The following is a 20,705-nucleotide window of genomic DNA, read 5'->3' on the forward strand; positions in this document are numbered from 1 at the left end:
TCCTGGGTTGATATTATCCCATATCTGGAGGGCCTCTGCCTCGTTCTCAATGTGGGTGATCTATACATTCCAGTCCTACTAGGTGCGCAGCTTGGCAATCGACGTCGTCGTTGATAATGAGGGTTCCGGTGAATCAGCCATGGTGTCTTCGTTGAATTCGTCAAACCACTCTTGATGCCCAGGACACGAGCCACTGGGTGTTTCTTCAACCTCTTGAAACTCAGGACTCGGGGATCGGTCGATTGTAAGCTGATCTGATGGGCTCGGGCTTTCTTCTCTTCTTCTGGATGAACGGGTTTGGGCCGGCATAAAGTGATGGTGTGCGGTCCTCGGGTTTTCTTGATACAGCGGATTTTGATCAATCTCAGGTGATTCCGGGAGATATCCAGTAACCAATTGATTCCTTTGATTAATCAAGCAGAGCTAGCCGGGCTCATAACTGTTGGAACCACACACCACACTAGTGCCCAATTGAGAAGATTGATGGAATACCAATCAATAAGTGGATTAATTGAGGTCCGAGGTCTGACCTCTCAAGAAGAGAAAAGAGGGGGGGTGGGTATCCCCAACTCTACATACATATGCCAAGGAATCAGTGGCCCCTGTTATCTCATATGACTTATGTCACATGATGCCAGGGCACCCATGTCCTTCTGTCCAAACAAGCTGCCTGCATGCGGCGGGATCGCTACGCTACATAACGTACCTTACGTTGCGACTTTCGGGGCTTACGCCGCAAGCCGAGGGAAGGCCGATGAAAACACATCGCTTGAGAGCATTGCCAAGCGAAACGTGGTGTGTGGTCAGGTATCACTGATCAAGTACTATGTAGCTGCTGTGATCTCAGCCTCATGTTTGACGACATCTTCCTGCTGCTGCTGCTGCTGCTGCTGCTCCTTGGGACTCGGCTCGTACAGCTCCGAGATGTTGTAGCGCTTCAACCTCTCAAAGTCATTGTCGACCACGCTGATGCCGCATATGTGCTGTAGATGGTTAGTTCATGCAAAGTCTTTTCCACAGCCATATCTTAGCCACTCACTTGATAGATTTCTACAACAATCATCAGTTCGTAGTTTTTCAAATCCACCTTGTGTCCCTCTCCCACGACGTCTGCGACTTGCTTGATCACGCTGTCGCGCGTCAAAACATTGTGATTGCGTATCGTCGGCCGAATTGCAAACTACATGGCAAAAAGAGTCAGCCGCCACAGCCTAGCATTTCGAACACGCTGATCTGTAGCCCATCATGGCCCTGGATCAGACCAGGAGAGCGAGCACACAGAAATACATACCGTACGCGCCCGGAAAGGTTCTTGATGAAAGTGCGGAGCGAGAACTTTCAACGCCACCTGCTCGAGACCCTCGGTGCTGGCTCGACCCATCAATGTCATGGGTGTGAGTCGGAGTGCGAATCGGGTTCGCTTGCGGGTCTTGTTGTTCATGGCATCTGAGCATATCGTCTTGACTAGAGAAACTGGCTCGACTGGGGATGTTGTTTTGAAGAAGATGACTGGTACGGCAATGGTGAGCATACTTGCATTTCTCTCCCATTGTAGATGACAAGCACACTTACCACATTGCACATTCAACTGCACAGGCGTAAACAGCCTCGCAACTTTCGGTTTTCGAATCTCTCGAACTTCGGCCAAAATCTCTTTTTCAATATCGTCATCAACAACAACTTCTTCCCCACCATTTCCATCATCATCCTTGCCATCACCATCACCATCACCATCACCATCATCCTCGCCATCTTCTTTGACAGCAGCACTCCTCGAAGAAGAAGCAGAAGCAGAAGAAGAATAAAGTCTCTCAGCATAATCCTGCAACAAATCCATCACTTCACCCGTACATTTCCCTTCTTTACCTCTATGACACGTGACGAAAATCCCCGTATCACCCGCTTGCACTGTAGAATTCGAATTGAGATTCGTATTCGTATTCGTGTGAGAACCTGGATACTGGGATTTTTCGCCATTGGGTCCGGTTTTGGGTGTTCGCCATTGTTTTTTGGTCTGGGTAAATAGGTCGTGAGTGAGTGGTTAGTGCGGAGGGGAATTGGAGGGGGGGTTTTGTGTTGTCGAGACGGACCTTTTTGGCTCGTTTGTTATTGGAGTTTTCTTCTTCTCCTTCTCCTGTGGGAGCTTCTGCTTTGCGCTTGATGGATGATGAATCGGCCATTGTTGTTGTTGTTGTTGTTGTGGTTGTAGTGTTGCTAGAACTACCGGCCAGCGGGCAAAATCTTTGGCCGAATTGAACCTTTCCTTTCGTTTCTGCTCTTGGCGGTCTGACATTCATTCTCTCTACTACCTGTAACTTACAAGAATATACACCCCTCTCACATTCCCAAACCAGCCTGAATAACCACCTTCCATCCCATATCCTTCTTCTTCTTCTTCTTGACGAAAAGAGAAAATAGAAAAAAGAAAAAAAAAGGAGAAAATGTCCACCCCCTCCTCCTTTCTCTACCCCTCCCCCTCCCCCTCCGCCCTCCAACTCCACTACATTGGCAAATCCCTCTCAGAAATCCAACCTCCCGCTGCAATTCTCGATTTGGCCGTCATTCGTCGTAATTGTCAACACATGTTGGAAACGACGAAAAAATTGCAAGTGGGATTTCGGGCACATGTGAAGACACATAAGGTATTTTATCTTTTCTTTGTACCCTATTTCAAACATATATTTGCTGAGAATGATGGTGATGGTCATGGTTGATTTACCCAGACAATCGAACTCTCCCGCTATCAAGTCGGACTCAACAGCAACTCTCTCAAATTCGTCGCTTCTACCATTTCGGAAATCGAGGGTTTACTTCCTTGGTTATTGGAAGAAAATCGAAATCGAAAAGAAGAAGAAGAAGAAGAAATTTCCATCCTCTACGGTCTGCCTTTTACACCTTCTTCTCTACCTCGACTTGCGCAAATTGCTCGATTGTTTGATTCTTCTTCTTCTTCTTCTTCTTCTTCTTCTTCTTCTTCTTCAAGAAAAACAACAAAAAATCCATCAAGTGTCATAGGCCTCTTCGTCGATTCGCCAGAACATATTCAATGTTTAATTTCTTTTCTCGAAAACAACAACCACACCAACGAAAATTCAACCGAAAAAGAAAAAGAAATCTGGCCCCTCCCCATCCCCCTCTACATCCCCATCGACGTCGGAGATCATCGAGAAGGCATTTCTCCGCACCATTCGTCGACACAACTTGTTCGAATTGCTGCGATTTTACACAAATACACTACAAAAACAAAACACGCGTCGAATAATACAAATACAACAAACAAAATCAAGTTAGCAGGCTTCTATACCCATCGAGGAGGCAGTTATTCTGCTTCGAATCCTCAAGAGGCTTTAGGGTTCATGAAGGAAGAATTGGTGGGGTTATACGAGGGTGCGAAGGTGTTTTTGGGGGAGATGGAAAGGATGAAGACCGGGGGACAGGAGGAGGAGGAGCAGGGAGGAGGAAAAGAGGGAAGAGAAGAGGGAAGAGAAAAAGAAGAAAGAAAAATGGTACTTTCACTCGGAGCGACTCCTACTGCGACGGCGATTCAGAATCTCGTGTGGGAGGAGGAGGAGGGGAATGAGACTACAGAGGCAGTGAGGAAATATCGGGATATTCTAAAACAGGTGCAGGAGAATTTCGAGGTGGAATTTCATGCTGGTGTCTATCCAGGTATGTCTTGTCTTTTCTTCTTTTTATTTTTTTATTTTCTTATCGTACATCATCTCGAGGATTCACTACTGACACACGACGACACACACACAATAGTCATGGATATGCAACAGCTCGCGACCCGGGCACGACCGCATCAGAGCCCCATCTCGGGCCAGAGTCTGCTGTCATTTTCCGATCTGGGCTTTCGCATACTCGTCGAAGTGGCGAGTTTGTACTTTGATCGGGGCGAGAAGCCCGAGGCGCTGATCGCGGCAGGTGGCATCGTGTTCGGCCGAGAGCCATGTAAGAGCTACCCTGGCTGGGGTGTCGTGACACCCTGGCCAGCGACTTCGGGACAAGTGTATGATCCAGAAGGCGACCGGACCGGCTGGATTGTCGGAAGAATCTCCCAAGAACACGGCAATCTGACTTGGGAGGGTTCGCAGGACCAGTTCCGCAAGCTGGAGCTGGGAGAGAAGTTGCTGGTCTGGCCCAACCACGCGTGTATTGCTGGTGTCAACTTTGGATGCTATCTGGTTGTTGACTCGGACCAAGCTGATCCAGATCGCATCCAAGACGTGTGGGTGCGATGGCGCGGATGGTAGTGGTGTTGTTGTTGTTGTTCAGCGTATGCCGAATCTCTTTTCATCGTCAACACAGTGAGTGCCTAGGTAGGCATTGTTCCGGGACAGTCGTGGTTATTCTGCGCGTTGTGCTGCAGAGTTGAGCTCGGCAGTCAGTTGGGCGCCGAGACTCGCCTCGCTATGCTTCTCATCATCCTCCTCGTCGACGTTGTTGTGGTCTTCATCTTGATGGTCTTCGTCTTCATCAACAACATCAATTCCATTCATTTCCGCCAGCTTAATCAGGATGTGACGTTGCGCTTCCAGCTTCTTCTCCAGCCTCGCCTCGGCAGCTTCCCGTTCCTTGCGACTTTCATGGTGAAAGGTGGCGCTGCTGGACCGCCACTTCTCCTCGCGGGCGTGCACTTTATCGGCACTGGTCTTCCGGCAGTGTTCCAGCCACGGGATGAGTTTCGAGATGTTGGAGAGTTCGGTCATGTTGGTGGCACAGGCGGAGTTGATGCTGAGGCCAATCACATCCTGCATGGTGTCGAGTTTCTTCTCTACGTGGTCCAGATCCGCCTTTTGCGCTTTGCCAATGGCATTGATGGAATCAAAGAGCCATCCGCCTTGTCTCGTCCATTCGTCGTGCCAGGTCTTCATGAAGGTATGGAGGTCGTCGAGGCGCTGCGGCACGGTAGACAGGGCAGATGTACTGGCACTGCCATCTCCCGTGGAGGGTTGGTCTGTCCTGGCTCGCTTGGTCGGTCTGGGGTCGGCATGGTCGCGGGGCCTGCTCGTGGATGCTGCTCCTGCTGATCGAGAGCTTCCGGCGTCAGTGGGGGCGGGGAGGGGCGCGGATGGAGGATTGGTCGTCGTCGTTGCGGCGAATGAGTCGGGGTCGAAGTGGGAGTCGGTCACGTCGACGGTATAGACGTAGGATTTCGGGGGACGAGATAGGACATTGAAGTTGATGGTGGCCACGATCTGCACCGGATGGCCCTCCAATTGTTGCAGGTCCTGGTGGAGGGCAGTGAGGGCGCTGCGGAGGTTGTTGCGGCGGTCAATGGTGGCATTCAGTAGCTTCCTGTCGCCGGTGAAGTGATGCTCGACGGTTAGGGCCGCCATGCACTGGATGCAGTGGTGTGTTCGGTGGTGTTCGTGTCAATGCGAATGATGAATACGACACGGCACGACACGACACGTCGAGCACGGACGCTACACGACACGGGACGAGTATCTCCGTGCACGCGGCAGTCTCGTGACTTGATGGCCAAGCTTTTTGAGGCTGCGACTCTGAAACAGTAGGCTGGGTCGAGCTAGGCTGTATCGGGGCAAGCGCGAAAAATGAAATGGCGCAGGGCCAGAGACGTTGTGATGGGGTGGATAGTGGGAGACGAGAGGTGTGTGTGTTTGTGTGTGTGTGTGTGTGTGTGCGTGTGTGTGTGATTGGTGATTGAGTGAGCATACCTCCTAGGAGGTATGAGTAAGGTCTTGTGGAGGAGGCAGCCAATAATAGAAGCAGAATGGCTTTCTGCCATCCCTACCAACCACTGGTCCACTGCCTCAGGTATCTCTTGTTGGTATGTTATTACAGTTATTTGCAGAGCAAACCTACTAGGTGCCTACCCTACCGGAGTCTAGAGGTCGGTAAGGGCCACAGGAACATTCGGGAAGCAGGGATCCATGGTGTATTTTTTTTCTTCAAGCTTCTCATCTCACCTTAGTCATGCACCAGCACAACCGGGCAGCTCCCACCTCACTAGACTCGTCTAGTCCACTACTGTAGACCACAGCCACGAGCCACCCATGCTGCATGGCATGGCATATTGGAGGTGGCAAGTGGCATGTTGCTACGGTAATTCTCCCTCCTACTTGTTGACCTACCTCTCCATGGGTGCTGATGCTCGTGCTGGTGCTGGTGCTGGTGCCGGTGCCGATGCTGGGAGCCGTAAGCTGGGCTGGAAGCTAGAGGTCATGTAGGAGTGGTGTTTGTGGTTCATCATCTCACTAGAGCTAAGGTATGTCCCTACCTCCTACTACCTCCTACCCAGGTACCTCCTAGTACTGTCCACGACCACGTCGTCGATGAGGTGAGCTGAGGCGCGGCGGAGGTGAGAGGTGAGAGCGAGAGGTTGAGAGGTCCACTGATGAGTCTGTCTCTCTTCTGATGACTACTACCTAGTACTGACCTACCTCCTACACTGTACGACGACCACCGTACTACCTGACCCTCTCCCCTCTCTCACTACCTACCTCCTACCCACTACCTCCTGGCTCCTCTCCCCCATTGACTTTCCCATCATCTCCCCATCACCGCTCTATCGCCATCACCATCCCCCCTGCGTCCGTGCAGTGCCTATGCATACACATCATGCAGCAGCAGAAGCAAAATCATCATCATCATCATCGGCTCCGAGGGTAGCATCCCATCCACTACCATCTCATCCCCCCTCCTCTGCATCCATTATTGGCTCTTTGCTATAGTGATCCTATCCAACGGCTCTGCAGCTTCATGTACCAGAATACGACTGCTACTACTACCACTACTACCACTGCCACCACCACCACCACCACCACCACCATCACCACTACTCCCACTACCGACCTAGCCATCTAGCTGCAACGGCCGGGGCCTCACTTGGTCCGGCACCTTCGCCGATGAAACGCGACCCCAAGTCAGCGCCCGCAGCACGCATACGCGACTCCACTCCCTCCTGCCGTCGAGTAAGCCATCCTGGCTGTGGCGGGGAGATGGCCGCTCACTACCACCAAGTCAGTGTCACCGATGGTGTCAATGAGAGGTGCTCGGAGCAACACGAGTTTCGTCAATTGTCCTCCCGGCCCCGGGGAGACGACGACGAGCAAAAAGAGAATGCTTGGGATGACGACCTCGACATGGCTCCTCCTGTCCACCCCATCCCCCAGATGCAAGCTGCATTTGAGGAGTCTATAAGGGACGCTATTGCTCCCATCGACCACCGCGACGCCGACGCCGACGCCGACCACGACCACGACGAGGCTTCTGGCACGCCTGCTGCAATGAGACGACGGAGACTGCTCGAGGCGGAGCACGATGGCGCTGCTGCTGCTGCTGTCACTCGATGGAAGCAGAAACCCGGTGCCAAACACCACCCTTTTGTCAAGCTGATGGCACAAGTCGTCTTTGGCATGCACCTGTTGAAGGAAGGCCAGGCCAAATCGAACGAGGAGGTCGTTCTCATCCTGCAGGGCCACATCGACGATGTTGACTGCTTCCTCGAACGCACCGCTGCAGACTTTGATCTGGCCATCAAGGATATCGAAGAGCGCATCCGATATCTCAAGCTGCCCATGCAGCACATGGACGTCTTCGACACCATGCTGGACGACAAGAAGTTCCGCACCGAGCTGCTCAATGGCAACGAGAAGATTGAGAAGATCATTGAGCGCACTGCACACGCCATGAATGCCGCCATGCATGACATCCACATGGGCATCCGATCCACCAAAGAGCTCAACACCTACCTCACACGCATTGAGCGTCGCTGGTCTCCCGAGAATCGCAACATTGCAGAGGTCTTTGCTGCCATGCGTGGCAATGAACAGGGGTGGATGACCTATCTCCGTGACTTGCGCACCAAGGGCGATAATCTGCGAAACAACTTGGTCGTCCTCGAGACCGTCATTGGCGAAATTGCAAGGCACGCCGCTGCAGCGAGCCGACGGAACAAGTTTCAGGGCAGACAGGTGTCCGGAGGTCCTCCAGGCAGTGTGCAGAATGGCAAGTCCCCGCCCCCTCGCTCGAAGTATACCAGAGACACCCCTTCGCCATACCATTACAAGCCTCCCGGCGCATGGCTCGACAAACCCTTGCCCCAGGAACCCAACGCCGTCGCTAACGTCAAACAGGCGGCCGTAGCGAAGCCGCACCCCGTGTCTCTGGACTCTAGGTTTGAGCAGCCTCGAGGAGCGGTAACAGCTCCGCAGAGGCGGGAGTCGGTGAAGCCGACGGCGTCTTTGGACACATCGGAAGCGAGAGGCGCTTCATCTACGCGAGAGCCCCCCATTGGAGACGCTCCCGAGGGTACTAGTAGTAGTACACAGGAGCTTTCCAATTTCCTTCGCAATTCCGGTGGCCTGCGAAGCCATCCCCCGGACGTCGTTCGGGATGGCAGGACAGCATCTCACCATCCCGCGCGATCGCACAGCCAAGGAGGTGCCTTTCCGCCCAGCTCCCTCGACAAGCACTTCCGCAGGTCCCGGAGTCAAAACACCGTCGCCATGTCCGAACCACGAGCACCATCACGAACGGAGTCACGAACAGAGCCACTATCACAATCGCGATGGGCGCGACCAGAGAGTAAACAATCACATCCATCGCGCACGCAGAGTCGCGATGACGGCTCCATCACGTCTATGCTCAAGTACCAGATGCCTTTGACGCGCGACGCTTTCTCGCGCCACATTTCGAAGAGACTGAAGAACATACCCACCCCACTATCAAGCAGAAGTCAGCGTCAATCAAGCGCCCCCGCACCCAGTACCGTCTTCCGATCGACTACGAACACAGCCCGCCATTCTCCTACGCGTCACCAGAAGCATATGCATCATCAAAGCGAGGACATCCACGATCATGGGAACGAGGAACGCATGAAACATGGCACGGACAGGCGTAGATCTGCGAAGCCGGAGAGAATGGTGGTGGAGGAGGAAGAAGAAGAAGAGGAGGAGGAAGAAGAGCAAGAGGAAGAGGAAGAGGAAGCGGATAATGAAGCAGAAGAAGAAGATGAAGAAGAAGTAAAAGAAGCTCCTCTGCGAAGCGAAAGCAGAGCTGGCGGTCATTCGCTCTTTCCACCCAATGTCGACAGGCCTTTGACCCCTCTGCAGGCGGTGGCTCGAAATAACAGTCACGGTAGTGCCGACGGCAAGGGTTTCATCTCGTCGTCTTCCGACAGCTCGCCTCAGACTCAGCACACCAGAACCACGACGGTCACAACCGCAACGACCAGCAATTCCTCTAATTTTGTCAAAACGAATCGAATCGTTGGGCTGAGTAGAAAGCTTTTCGGTAGCAGTGGTGGTGGTAGTGGTCATCATCATCAGCAGCAGCAGCATCATTTTTATGATCGGAGAGGGCCTGTCAATGGAAGGGGAAATATTATGGTTGCTTGATTGATTGATTGGTTGACGACTGTAAGATTTGATGTATACGGACATCACTTTCTTTTTTTTGTTCAGTGACCTCGTTGTTCACGGTTGCTGCCCACGCTTCTGATTTTTCTTTTTTTTTTCTCTTTCATCATCCTCGACCATGTGTATAGGTCTTTTCGAGGTCGGCACATGGCTAGATGTCGGTAAAAGTTAGTTTCTGAGGAATGGGGTGGTGCCTTACATAGTCTAGAACTCACCAAGAAGTAAGAGCTAAGAGAGCTAGTTTGGTGTATATACATACAGTACTAGGTACATGTAGCTTAAATGACATGCTCAAATATAGATGAGAAGGCGTAGGGAACAATGTTACCTCCTACGCGACCTACTTTCTAGAGTATATGTAAGGTACCTGAGGTAGCTTTTCATATCATATTCTCCTACCTGGCCCGTTCCGGTCAGTATTAATAGAGCGGTGCCTTGGCTATACATTCAACGTTACGATATTTGAGAAAGGAGATGTATCGGTGTCCGTCGGGAGTAATAATAAGCGATTTTAATGATAAAAGTGAAGGATACACATACCTTACTTGGATTACATGGATACCTATGACTATGATGATTCGAGCGGGCTCATCCATGCATTAAAAGTGCGAGAAGGTGTGGAAGCAAAGGACCAAGGTCAGGTATGTAGGAGGTAAGCTGGCGCTGGTACGGTATATGGGACAGTGGACAGGTGTTGTTTAGCTAATCGGGACCCTGGTTCCAACTGGGAGCTTATTGCATTGAGGCCACGATCATCTTTCGACAGCGCTTCGCCCCTCTTGCTACAGCTGCCCTCGACCATATATCTTGTCGACCATCTCACTCGCTCTTCTGAATCCTTCTCTCAGTCATCACTCACCACTTTTCCTTCTTGGACACTCTCTTCCTTCCCTCCTCCGTCTCCTCCTCCCCCTTCAACTCTGATTGAGTGCCATCCATCATGAGATACTCATTGGGACTGCTCGGCCTGGCTGCCGCTGCTGCTGCTTCTGATGTTCATGAGTTGACCCAGGACACCTTCAAAGACTTCATGACATGTGCGTACCACCACCACCACCACCACCACCACCATAACCTCCTCCTTGAACGGCAGCGAGAGAGCGGGAGAAAGAGAGGGAGAAAGAGAGCAGAAGAGGCACAGGAGAAGAGCAGGCAACAACTGACGATGATACTCCAGCAAATGACCTCGTTCTCGCAGAGTTCTTCGCCCCGTGGTGCGGGCACTGCAAGGCTCTGGCGCCTATATATGAAGAGGCGGCAACGACACTCGCGGAAAAATCGATCAAGCTCGCCAAGGTCGACTGTACCGAGCATGCTGACCTGTGCAAGGAGCATGGCGTCGAGGGATACCCGACCATGAAGGTCTTCAGAGGCACCGAAAACGTGTCTCCTTACACCGGTGCTCGTAGTCTGCAGGGCATTGTCTCATTTATGACCAAGCAGCAACTGCCTGCCGTCTCCCTTCTCACTACTCAAGCCGCTCTCGACGAGTTCAAGACGGCCGACAAGGTCGTCCTCGTCGGCTACTTTGCCGCAGATGACAAGACTTCCAACGCCACCTTCACCGAGCTCGCTGAGGACCTGCGCGACGACTATCTGTTCGCTGCCACCAACGATGCCGCTCTGGCCAAGGCCGAGGGCGTCGAGCTGCCTGCCGTCATCCTGTACAAGAGCTTTGACGAGGGCAAGAACACATACACCGAAGCCCTGGACAAGGATGCTCTGATCACTTTCGCAAAGACCTCTGCCACTCCGTTGATCGGAGAGGTCGGCCCCGAGACCTACTCGGACTACATGGCTGTATGTATTATTCCACACACGCACACCCAACAGCAGTGCTGCTCTGGGATGTGTCAAACGCGCGCGCGCGCTAACATGTCGCTTTCACCATACTAGTCCGGACTTCCTCTCGCCTACATCTTTTCCGAATCGGAGGAGGAGCGCGAATCGCTTGGAAACGACCTCAAGACGGTTGCAGAGAAGTACAAGGGCAAGATCAACTTCGCCACCATCGACGCTAAGGCTTATGGCCAACACGCGTCCAACCTCAACCTCGAGCCGGGCACGTGGCCGGCTTTCGCCATTCACGTCATGGACCAGAACCTGAAGTTCCCGTACGCCGAAGCTGGTGATGTCAAGAAGCTGTCTGCGAAGCTTATCGGCAAGTTCGTCGAGGACTACGCCGCGGGCAAGTTGGAGCCCAGCATCAAGAGCGAGCCCATTCCCGAGAAGCAGGACGGACCGGTCACCATCGTGGTGGCGAAGAACTACGAGGAGATTGTCATGGACAAGGACAAGGATGTCCTCATCGAGTTCTACGCTCCCTGGTGCGGACACTGCAAAAATCTTGCACCCAAGTACGACGAGCTTGGCGGTCTCTTCAAGTCTCACGCCGACCAGGTCGTCATCGCTAAGGTGGATGCGACGGCGAACGATTGTCCCCAAGACGTTCGAGGCTTCCCTACCATCATGCTGTTCAAGGCGGGCGATAAGAGCGAGCCGATGGAGTACAACGGTGATCGCACGGTCGAGGGCATGGCCGAGTTCATTCGCGACAACGGCTCGCACAAGGTTGATGTATCGGAGGCCATTGCCGCCGCCGCCGCCGCTGCCGCTGAGACCGAGTCTGTGGAGACGGAAGGCATGCCACAACAAGCCGCCGCTGCCACTGAGGAGGCAGCGGATACGGTCAAGGAGAAGGTGGTGGAGAAGGTCAAGGAGGCCGGTGAGGCCGTCAAGCAGGTGGTCCTCGACGACGACGAGGTTGCCGACCACGATGAGCTCTAGATGATGATTCTATGATGCATATGTTTGTTGTAAAGTAACTTTTGCAGGTGTGGAAAGATGAAGAAAGAGACTGAAGTGGCTTTGTTGTAGTTGGTACCAACGAGCTCTGTCGTTCTTTTTTCTTCTTTCCATTTTGGCCGCGAACAAGATTGTCATGTCTGGTGATGTACTCTAGAAGTTTGGTTTTTCTGGATGGCGTCTTGCTCACTACCTACTCCACCTAAGGTACATATAGGTACATGTATTGGTCATCTTATCGTTTATTATCGTCTACATGTCAACTGCTATAGCTTCTAAGCGAGGTCGAGGTCGAGGCAGAAACGCAGAGTATACTTTTCGCCTACCTCCTAGGCCAGCTGGTTGGCCGATTTTCATAGGTCTAGAACTGCATTGCCTAAGATAGTTACAGTAAGTACATACGGGCGGGTAAACGCCCGCCCGCTCGCTCGCTCGCTGTCGTGCTTGCAGCTCTATTTTGCGTGTTTTTTCTCTCTCTCTCTCTCTCTCTGCACGGGCACGCCGCACAGCTTGACGGCAGAGAGGGGGCGAGGACACTTTGAAGAGGATGGAGGCTTGATGATGATGATCTTGATGATGATGATGATGATCTTGGTGCTTGATTGACTGAGATGGATGGAATGAAGAATGAAAGGATATTCTGTACCTACCTACCTACGAGAACTAAGGTAGTAGTATCTCCTAGGAAGAGAGGTAGTGAGGGAGAGTGAGGGGGGTACCTTAAAGCATACCTTACAGTACCTTTATATTGGAAACACAGCGCAAAGCAGACCAGAGAGACCCTCCCATCCATCCATCTTTTCGGCCGGTCGCGCGAAACCTCTCTCGACTTCACCCGGCTCCCCGAACGTTTTTACTACCCGATCAACCACCACCACCCATACTATTACGGACAGGGTTATTCATTCACTTGAATTCACTCCACGCTGGCTGCTGACTACTGCTACGGGGGCCCGAAGAGTAAGGTACTATGGCGCCAGCAGCAGCAGCAGCATCGGCGGCTGCGGGCGATGCAAAACCCACGTCGGCGTCTACACCACCCGCGTCTACGCCCACGCCTACGCCTACGCAGCGCAAAGTGACTCGTTCGAGACTTGGATGTGAGACGTGTCGAGCGAGGAAAGTTCGATGTGATGAGCGGCCGGGGAAATGTGAGTGGAATTTTTTCTTGATTTTTTGGGTGGTTTGTTTTTTTGATTTCTTTTTTTCTTTTTGGGATTGATTGATTGACAGCGTTGGGATGCTTGGCATATCGGCCTTTTTCTTTTTTCTTTTTCTTTTTTCTTTGCTTTTTCTATGCTGGCTCTGATTCTGCTTCTCTTTGCTCCTGCTCCTGCTCTGGGTTCTGATACATGTCTTTTTGTGTGACCTAGGTTTCAATTGCGAGCGTTTGGGGCTGATTTGTGCTTCTGCTTCTGCTTCGTCCAAGTCTGGCCGCAGTGGTGGTGAACATGATGATGGGAATTCGCCACCATCAACAGCAGTAGCAGTGGAACTCGGGAAAACTTCTTCTTCTTCTTCGAGAACGATTCATGCTGCTGCTGCTGCTCTTTCCACTGGAACTCCAGCGGGAGCGACAGCTGGCCTGAAACGCAAACGGACATATCGTTCGTGCAGCCATTGTCGGGCTTCCAAGACGAGATGCTCGGGTCATAAACCCATCTGCGTACGCTGTCGGGAGAAGTCGCTAAAATGCAGATATGAAGATGAATCCGAGCCGGCGTGGAAGCGGAGGGTTTCTGCTACTGTCGTGGCGACTGAACATCCGACCCCGTCTTCGGACTCTGCTCGAACCGACTCGAATCTGAGCCCGCAAAGCCTCAATAGTCCTATCAAGAGGGCGGATGCTACCCCCGTTGCCAGTCTTGGTTTGGGCTCACCCGGTACGTCGCCCCCGGTCAAGTGAACGGGCTGTCGGCATGGAGTGGAGGTCCATCTGAAGCTAAGCTAATGTACCACAGTGATATCAGTGCATGCCTTGAGCGCATCTGTGGGCGATGATTTGCGTTGGCTAGTGGCCCCAAAACTCCCTGATCGCCACAAGACCAGACTGCTCGTCGAGCGGTATTTTGCGAATGTGCACCACTTGCGGTGTTTTGCATTCTTGCATAAGCCTTCGTTCCTCCAGAAACTCGACAGTGATGGGGAGAAGATGCACGAAGGTCATGCGTTACTCCATATTGTCTGCGCATTGGGCGCACTCTTCTACGCCGTGGAGTGTGAAACGTCGCGCAATATCAGGCTGCCCATCAACCCCCTTGACTCGGGAAAGCATTGGGCGAGCCATGCTCAGAACTTGATCCTCGCTCGACTGAACAAGATCTCGGTCGAGAACCTCATGGCAGCTATCCTCTTGCACGACTACGAGATTCGTATGGGCAATTACTCGAATGCGTTCATGCTGAGCGCCATCACTGCTCGCATGGCACAAGCCTTGCAGATCAATCTCGAACACTCGACTGATGTATTGTGCCGGGCACCAGGGGGCGGGCCTTCTGCCAGCGTCAAAGAATCGCGTCGACGACTCATGTGGGCCTGCTACATCACCGACGTGTTGGTGGGAAGCGGAATCGACCAGCTGGACTTGATCGATGAAGCCGATATCAAGGTCCAGCTGCCGTGCAACGAGCGCAACTTCGTGCTCGAGGAGCCCTGCATCACGGAGACGCTGGAAGAAGGCCAAATGCTGAAATTCTTGCCTCCAGAGTTGCTGCCGACGTATCCCCAGGACTGTATGGGCATGACTGCCTTCTACCTGCGTCACATTGCGACTCGTCGGAAAGTGCTCAAGTATCTCAAGCATCTCGACAGCGCAAAGCCGCCGTGGCATCCAGACTCCGAGTTTGCACAGCTGGACGCCGAGCTGAGGCATTGGTACAACACTCTGCCTGCAAACCTGCAGTTCACCCCGACCACGCTGTACATCCGCCAGGAGACATCTCAAGTCGGTGCCTTGTGCGCTTTGCACTACGCCTACCATCAGACCATGTGTGATTTGTATCGCGTAGGCACCCCGGGACTGTACAAACTGCGCTCCGGCTTCTCCTATGGTCCCGAACAGCAAGGCTTCCATCGTCACCTGCAGAGCACCCTGTTTGGACATGCGAGAAGTCTGGCGACGATCATGGCAGAAGCACTGCGCCACGTCCCCCATGCCATTGCCGATTCATGGCTGCCGACAATTCTCTATGATTCGTGCAAGATCATGCTATTCTACCTGACCCAGATCATCGACCCGAGCGCGGAGAGCAGTAAAGCGCTGATGGCCGAGACGATCCCACACTTGCGGAACAACGTGAAAGCATTGAAGATCATGCGCTCCATGTATGCCGCTGCTACGCCTCTCTCGGAAGCAGCGGAGACGATGGTAGGGAAGATCGGCATTGAGCTGGACAGCCAATCGAGAAATCCCGACTTCATCCAAGACGACCCGTACTCGAATAACGAGAACGAAGAGCAGGACCATGCTGCTTCCACTCCAGGCACGCCTGCGCAGAGTGCTCCTGACTACGTGCTCAATCCACTATCAATCTATCGCCTGGCGCGCAAGTCCATCCCCGAGAAGCACGCACCCGAGAAGCAGCCGCATAGCACTTCCGCTCCGCCTCCTGCTGTGTCTAGCGCGATGGCAACGATACCACTTTCTCGACGACAGTATCCCATGCCGACAACCATGTCCGACGAGTCACAGATTGACCCGGGCCTCCGATCCAACGCCATGCCCATTGTGGATCAGATCAATTTCGAGGAACTACAGTCGTTGTTCTCCAGTGATCCCACTGGCTGGACATGGCAACCTGCGGAGACTGCTGTGGGTTCGAGGAACGCATCCGGCAGTCTACCACCTTGGGAATCGCAGGCACTGGAAGTGGGACTGGACGCTTGGCTACCGACCTTCCTGCCTGAGCATTGAAGCCTGCGAGGAGTGAATTTAGCTTCAAGATTCCAAGTGCCAAATAGGTAGGCAGGCCGCGGAGAAGATTTCTGGGACTGGTATGACTCCCTATGAGGCGAGATGGATGGATCGCCGCTCCAGAAGCCTGTGTGCACCTCGAACGCGCAAGCATCTTTCTGACTCTTACGACTGTCCAGAGGAGTATACTGTCGTGTCGGTTGATTAATGATTCACCACTGTTGCTACCGTCTCCAAGACGATCGGGCTGCTCACGGATGGTAGACAGTTCACGATACGAAGCAGTGACTGTACCTAGTAGCCCGTCTCGAATACGTCTACAGGGCCTTCAATCAATCGACTATGTATGGACGATTGAGCGCCGCTTCGATGGTCCCCTCTGCGATACTTCTCAGCCGGCAGTCCGATCCACAAAATAAATATAGATCAGCTGCCATATCCTCGCCTGCAACCTTTTGTCGTGCGTAATCAACTAGGCGGCGTTGGAAAACTTCACTGTCCGAATCGTCCGGGAGATCATGGCGCGCGTACATTCTGATCTGCGCACCTATCCGCACACGATGTGAGTCGATTATTGTCATCACATGTTCCTAATATTCTACATGTAGGTATGGCTTGGAGGTGGCAATGGAGAGAGAGTGGATGCTTGGCATGACAGACTTCTCCCGGATGATCCCTTATGGCCTATGTTCCATGGTAACTCACACCTGATCCATATAGCTCTTCATCTGCTGCATTCGACTACCTCCGAGCCTTTTCCACCTAATTGGCTTTTTTTATAGCTTCGTCGATGGATGACCAGGCCAAAGGTGATATTGCTTCACCACTTGAAAATGGTACGACTTTTGATTTTGCTGTCCATGGCCATTGCCCCCTATCATACTCTGGTAGTAACAACTGGTAGCTCTTAGCCGTAGTTTCCGGGATCATTCATGCTCGAATGATCTGGGGCGGTCAGGTGTCTGAGCAACCCGCATCTAGCCCACTGTAGGGACAGACTTTCCCTTCCAAAAGTACCTGGCTAGGAGAAATATATAAGTGCTTCGAGCTGCCCCCATCTGGATTTTCCCCGTCAGTGCATACACCTCACTTCCTTCCAAGGTCAACACCAGCGTCTCTCTATCCAGCATCTCGCCCTCAACCGATCATCCTCAGCTTCGAACGCATCCTGTCAGCACTGAACCAGGCTCAATCTATACCAGGGAATTCGCTACCCGAAGCCTATCCATACAATCCTGACTGTCGCTCGCTATTACGTCCATCATTCGTTGGTCGAATTTGAAGTCGAAAACGTCACCCAAAGACCTTACTCTCAACATTATCACTTCGGCATCTTTCAGAGCCTCAATCTTCACTTCAACATGCAACGAGCATCGGGACAAAGCAACATCCCGCCATGGAGGCGCCAATCTAGGCACAGGCACAGCCCTCGTCCGCAGCATGGGGCGACCGAAAACCTCCCATTCAGCAACACCAATGGCAATCATGTACACGAGCAGATTTCTCCTCCTATTGCTACGGGACTCATGATGGACCCCATGAGTTCGCACCAGTATCATGCTAACCTTCAACAGTATGACCCCCGTGTCTACCAATCTGGGCACGAATATACCCATGCGTACCCAGCCCATCAGCATGTGATGCTCTCTGCTCCTGCTCAGGCGGCCATCCCTGTGTCATGGCAACCAGGTGCGCTCTACGCAGTGGCTCCAGTGGCCCATGCTATGCAGCACCACATGGGTTACAACTTCATGGAAGGTGGAGTTCCGTTGCCGAGGTCTAGCCTTCCGCCCACACAGCACGCTCGGGAATACTCCCAGCAACTCACTCGACGAGGGCCACCGCAGAAGCCCAAACGAACGGGATACGCTTGCTGGGTGGGCAATATTCCCGTCACGGCCAACATCTGGATGTTGAAAGATCACTTCTCGCGAGGTGCAACAGATGATATCATGAGCGTCTTTCTGATGACTTCCCGCAACTGCGCCTTTGTCAACTATCTCACCGAGGAAGCCTGCTCCAGCGCCATCTCTCGCTTCAATCAGGTGCCGTTGGGTGGGAATGGTGCCCGTCTGCTCTGTCGCATGAAGAGAACAGAGCCGGAAGAAGGCCATGCCGGGCCCAGTCGAAGAGACTCCCGGTCCTCATCGGTGCCGTCGCAGCACGGCGGTAGTCCCCCCGAGATCACGCCAGAGGGCTCAATGCTCGAAACGAACGGCGTCCTGCACCACTCGCGAGCACCATCCAGCTCGGCAACCGTCGTTCCAGAGAACCACGCGCCGCCACAAGAGGGCCCCGCGCCACCGCCAGAGAGCCCCCCGTCTCCGCAAGGGGACCAGGCGTCGCCGCAAGAGGCCCCGGCGCCGAGGCCAAAAGGTAAGGCGCGGGTGCAAGAGAATCCCTTTTTTCTGCAAGACGCCCGGGCGCTGGCGCAAAACGGCCAGGCGCTGGCGCAAGAGGGCCCGGCGTCGCCGCAAGAGGGCCCGGCGCCGAGGCCAAAAGGCAAGGGGCGGGCGCAAGAGAGTCCCTCTTCTCTGCAAGACGAACCATCTCCGCAAGAGGGCCACCCGCCACACCAAGAGGGCAACCCTCCGCCACAAGAGGGCCAGCCAGCACCGCAAGAGGGACAGCGAGCACCGCAAGTGATTCAACCACCGCCTCAGAAGAGCCTCCAGCCGCCCCAAGTGACCCCCTCGCCACCCAAAGAACGATACTTCGTGCTCAAAAGCTGCACGAAGCAAGACTTGGACGAAAGCTACGAAAACTCCACCTGGATCACCCAACCGCACGTCCAAGCCACCTTGGACGAAGCTTTCCGCTCCACCACCGACGTCTACCTCATTTTCTCCGTCAACCGCAGCCGAGAATACTACGGCTACGCCAAAATGACCTCCTCCCCCTTGGACACCACCACCACCAACGGCACCTCCCAACAACACCCCCCCGCCTCACCTGCCCTCGAAGGCGTCCGCATCACTCTCACCCCCGCAACCCTGACTGCTCCCGCCGGCACGATTGTCGAAGACCCCGGACGAAATACCATTTTTTGGGAAACTGAGCGTGAAGCGATGAATGCTGTTGTTGCGACACCTTTTCGCGTTACGTGGTGTCGTAGACGAGCGGTCAGTTTTCAGCAAGTCCGAGGACTGAGAAATGAGTGGAATGGAGGTAAGGAGGTGAAAGTCGCTAGAGATGGGACCGAGTTGGAACCGGCTGTTGCCAAGAGGATTTTGCAGTTGATTCATGCGCCGATGATGCAGGAGGTGGTGGGCGGGCCTGCTTATTAGGTTGGTAAGGTGGAGGTATTTGTTAGTATAAGAAGGGAGTTTGGATTTCGTGCTTTTTGAGCAGGGGGTGATGCCTGCTTGGTAGGTAGGTAGAGTTGTTTGTTGGTACACTGAGATGTGGGAGTGGGTAATCATGGTATATGGATGGGTTGGCGTTTTTGGACTTTGGGGGTGGTGGTGTGATGGAAGTACAAGAGATAGATCACAGAGGTCTCCTGCATACATGAAAGTGAGAATCAGATGGGGAGCGAGGGATTATCGTATATGGATCGGTTGGCGTTTTGGACTTGTTGGGTGGTGGTGTGATGGAAGTACAAGACATGGAACACAGAGGTATCTTACGTACATGACAGTGAAAATGAGATGGAGAGTAATTGGGGAGTAAGATTGGAATACAGAGTAAGACGAAGAGTGAGGACTAAGATGGAGAATGACGGACAGACTTATTCTTTCTTCTTCTCCTTGAGACTGAATGAATGACTGACCGACTGGTGACATACATACAAGTAGTTAATTGCTTGCGATGAACTGAAGGGATGAATGGATGACTGGACGGATATATTCCAACTAAAGATAAGGTACGGTACATGTAACTTAGTTGGCTGTGATACTTCCTTTCTTCATATTTTCTTTCCCTTCCCTTTTTTTCCCTTCTTTTTCTTTTTCTTCTTCTTTTTCAATCTTCAAGCATCGCCAAAAAGTTTCACCTATGATTTCCTTTCTTTTTTTTTAGTATACATACATACATACATACATACATACTTGCAACACTGCCGAATAGGCGAGGCGAGACTAAGCTCGGCTTAGATGGATAGACGGCTTTGTATAAAGGAATGGATAGACGGCTTTGTATAGAGGGAGAGAGCGAGAGAAAGAAAAATCCGTCGTCTGTCTTGATGCCCTTTTTTTTTCTCGTTCAACTCTCGGGCCACGTGGTCGTTATTCCGGGAGGACCGGCGTTCGAAGCTTTTCTGCAAGAGAGAGGAAAGACGGGAGAAGGATTGCTTAGTGATAGATGATGGGTGATAGGTTGAAGCTCTCTTTTTTGAGTTTTTTTTTGGTTGTGTCTGTTTGATGGTGTCTCATATATACCTATTTTCTTGAATACTTGGTTTTTCGCTTGGATTAGTGGTAAGTTTGCAAGAAAGTGGACTCTGGACGGAAACTCCGAAGGAAAGTCTTTTGTGACTCATTGTTCCTCCCTCTCAGGGTGGTGAAGGTCGTGTTGATTTGTCTGATGACTCGTTGCTGTAGGAACCAATATTTCTTCACTTGCATATGACTGCTGAAGCCAGGAGACTTTCGGACCAA

General features: G+C 52.6%; 9 protein-coding genes across 9 annotated transcripts; 7 read left to right on the forward strand and 2 right to left on the reverse strand.

The window, feature by feature from the left end:
* Nucleotides 1-731: 731 nt before the first annotated feature.
* On the reverse strand, nucleotides 732-2,320 carry SEPMUDRAFT_151948 (uncharacterized protein). Its single transcript, XM_016907144.1, has 5 exons — nucleotides 2,091-2,320; nucleotides 1,573-2,014; nucleotides 1,292-1,509; nucleotides 1,040-1,180; nucleotides 732-983 (listed from the first exon to the last, which is right to left on the reverse strand). The coding sequence occupies exons 1-5, from the start codon at nucleotides 2,295-2,297 to the stop codon at nucleotides 825-827; spliced, it is 1,167 nt and encodes a 388-aa protein (XP_016757250.1). The 5' UTR covers nucleotides 2,298-2,320; the 3' UTR covers nucleotides 732-824.
* Nucleotides 2,321-2,441: 121 nt separating this feature from the next.
* SEPMUDRAFT_73655 (uncharacterized protein) lies at nucleotides 2,442-5,327 on the forward strand (the record flags this gene model as incomplete). The annotated part of the gene is made up of 5 exons (XM_016910036.1): nucleotides 2,442-2,642; nucleotides 2,724-2,932; nucleotides 2,984-3,395; nucleotides 3,450-3,669; nucleotides 3,766-5,327. 5 exons carry the CDS (start codon nucleotides 2,442-2,444, stop codon nucleotides 4,254-4,256), a joined length of 1,533 nt encoding a protein of 510 aa, XP_016757251.1. The 3' UTR covers nucleotides 4,257-5,327.
* Nucleotides 4,350-5,342, reverse strand: SEPMUDRAFT_121011 (uncharacterized protein; the record flags this gene model as incomplete). The annotated part of the gene is made up of 1 exon (XM_016901654.1): nucleotides 4,350-5,342. The coding sequence occupies one exon, from the start codon at nucleotides 5,340-5,342 to the stop codon at nucleotides 4,350-4,352; it is 993 nt and encodes a 330-aa protein (XP_016757252.1).
* Nucleotides 5,343-5,740: 398 nt separating this feature from the next.
* Nucleotides 5,741-6,445, forward strand: SEPMUDRAFT_111588 (uncharacterized protein; the record flags this gene model as incomplete). Its single annotated transcript, XM_016900925.1, has 5 exons — nucleotides 5,741-5,797; nucleotides 5,991-6,165; nucleotides 6,229-6,235; nucleotides 6,269-6,307; nucleotides 6,400-6,445. The coding sequence occupies 5 exons, from the start codon at nucleotides 5,741-5,743 to the stop codon at nucleotides 6,443-6,445; spliced, it is 324 nt and encodes a 107-aa protein (XP_016757253.1).
* A 238-nt stretch (nucleotides 6,446-6,683) lies between these two features.
* On the forward strand, nucleotides 6,684-9,686 carry SEPMUDRAFT_151949 (uncharacterized protein). The gene has a single exon (XM_016907145.1). It carries the CDS (start codon nucleotides 6,876-6,878, stop codon nucleotides 9,366-9,368), a length of 2,493 nt encoding a protein of 830 aa, XP_016757254.1. The 5' UTR covers nucleotides 6,684-6,875; the 3' UTR covers nucleotides 9,369-9,686.
* Nucleotides 9,687-10,170: 484 nt separating this feature from the next.
* On the forward strand, nucleotides 10,171-12,427 carry SEPMUDRAFT_151950 (protein disulfide isomerase). Its single transcript, XM_016907146.1, has 3 exons — nucleotides 10,171-10,426; nucleotides 10,567-11,189; nucleotides 11,286-12,427. Exons 1-3 carry the CDS (start codon nucleotides 10,330-10,332, stop codon nucleotides 12,174-12,176), a joined length of 1,611 nt encoding a protein of 536 aa, XP_016757255.1. The 5' UTR covers nucleotides 10,171-10,329; the 3' UTR covers nucleotides 12,177-12,427.
* Nucleotides 12,428-13,244: 817 nt separating this feature from the next.
* On the forward strand, nucleotides 13,245-17,081 carry SEPMUDRAFT_73667 (uncharacterized protein). The gene is made up of 5 exons (XM_016910037.1): nucleotides 13,245-13,345; nucleotides 13,624-14,077; nucleotides 14,156-14,566; nucleotides 14,627-16,943; nucleotides 17,012-17,081. Exons 1-4 carry the CDS (start codon nucleotides 13,328-13,330, stop codon nucleotides 16,105-16,107), a joined length of 2,364 nt encoding a protein of 787 aa, XP_016757256.1. The 5' UTR covers nucleotides 13,245-13,327; the 3' UTR covers nucleotides 16,108-16,943; nucleotides 17,012-17,081.
* Nucleotides 17,082-19,133: 2,052 nt separating this feature from the next.
* SEPMUDRAFT_151952 (uncharacterized protein) lies at nucleotides 19,134-19,736 on the forward strand (the record flags this gene model as incomplete). The annotated part of the gene is made up of 1 exon (XM_016907147.1): nucleotides 19,134-19,736. A coding segment is annotated over exon 1 (225 nt), but the record flags the coding sequence as incomplete, so codon positions are not given.
* SEPMUDRAFT_128635 (uncharacterized protein) lies at nucleotides 19,150-19,736 on the forward strand. The gene has a single exon (XM_016902224.1). It carries the CDS (start codon nucleotides 19,176-19,178, stop codon nucleotides 19,392-19,394), a length of 219 nt encoding a protein of 72 aa, XP_016757258.1. The 5' UTR covers nucleotides 19,150-19,175; the 3' UTR covers nucleotides 19,395-19,736.
* Nucleotides 19,737-20,705: the final 969 nt, after the last annotated feature.

Source organism: Sphaerulina musiva (assembly GCF_000320565.1).
Source record: "Sphaerulina musiva SO2202 unplaced genomic scaffold SEPMUscaffold_11, whole genome shotgun sequence".
Lineage (NCBI taxonomy): Eukaryota > Fungi > Ascomycota > Dothideomycetes > Mycosphaerellales > Mycosphaerellaceae > Sphaerulina > Sphaerulina musiva.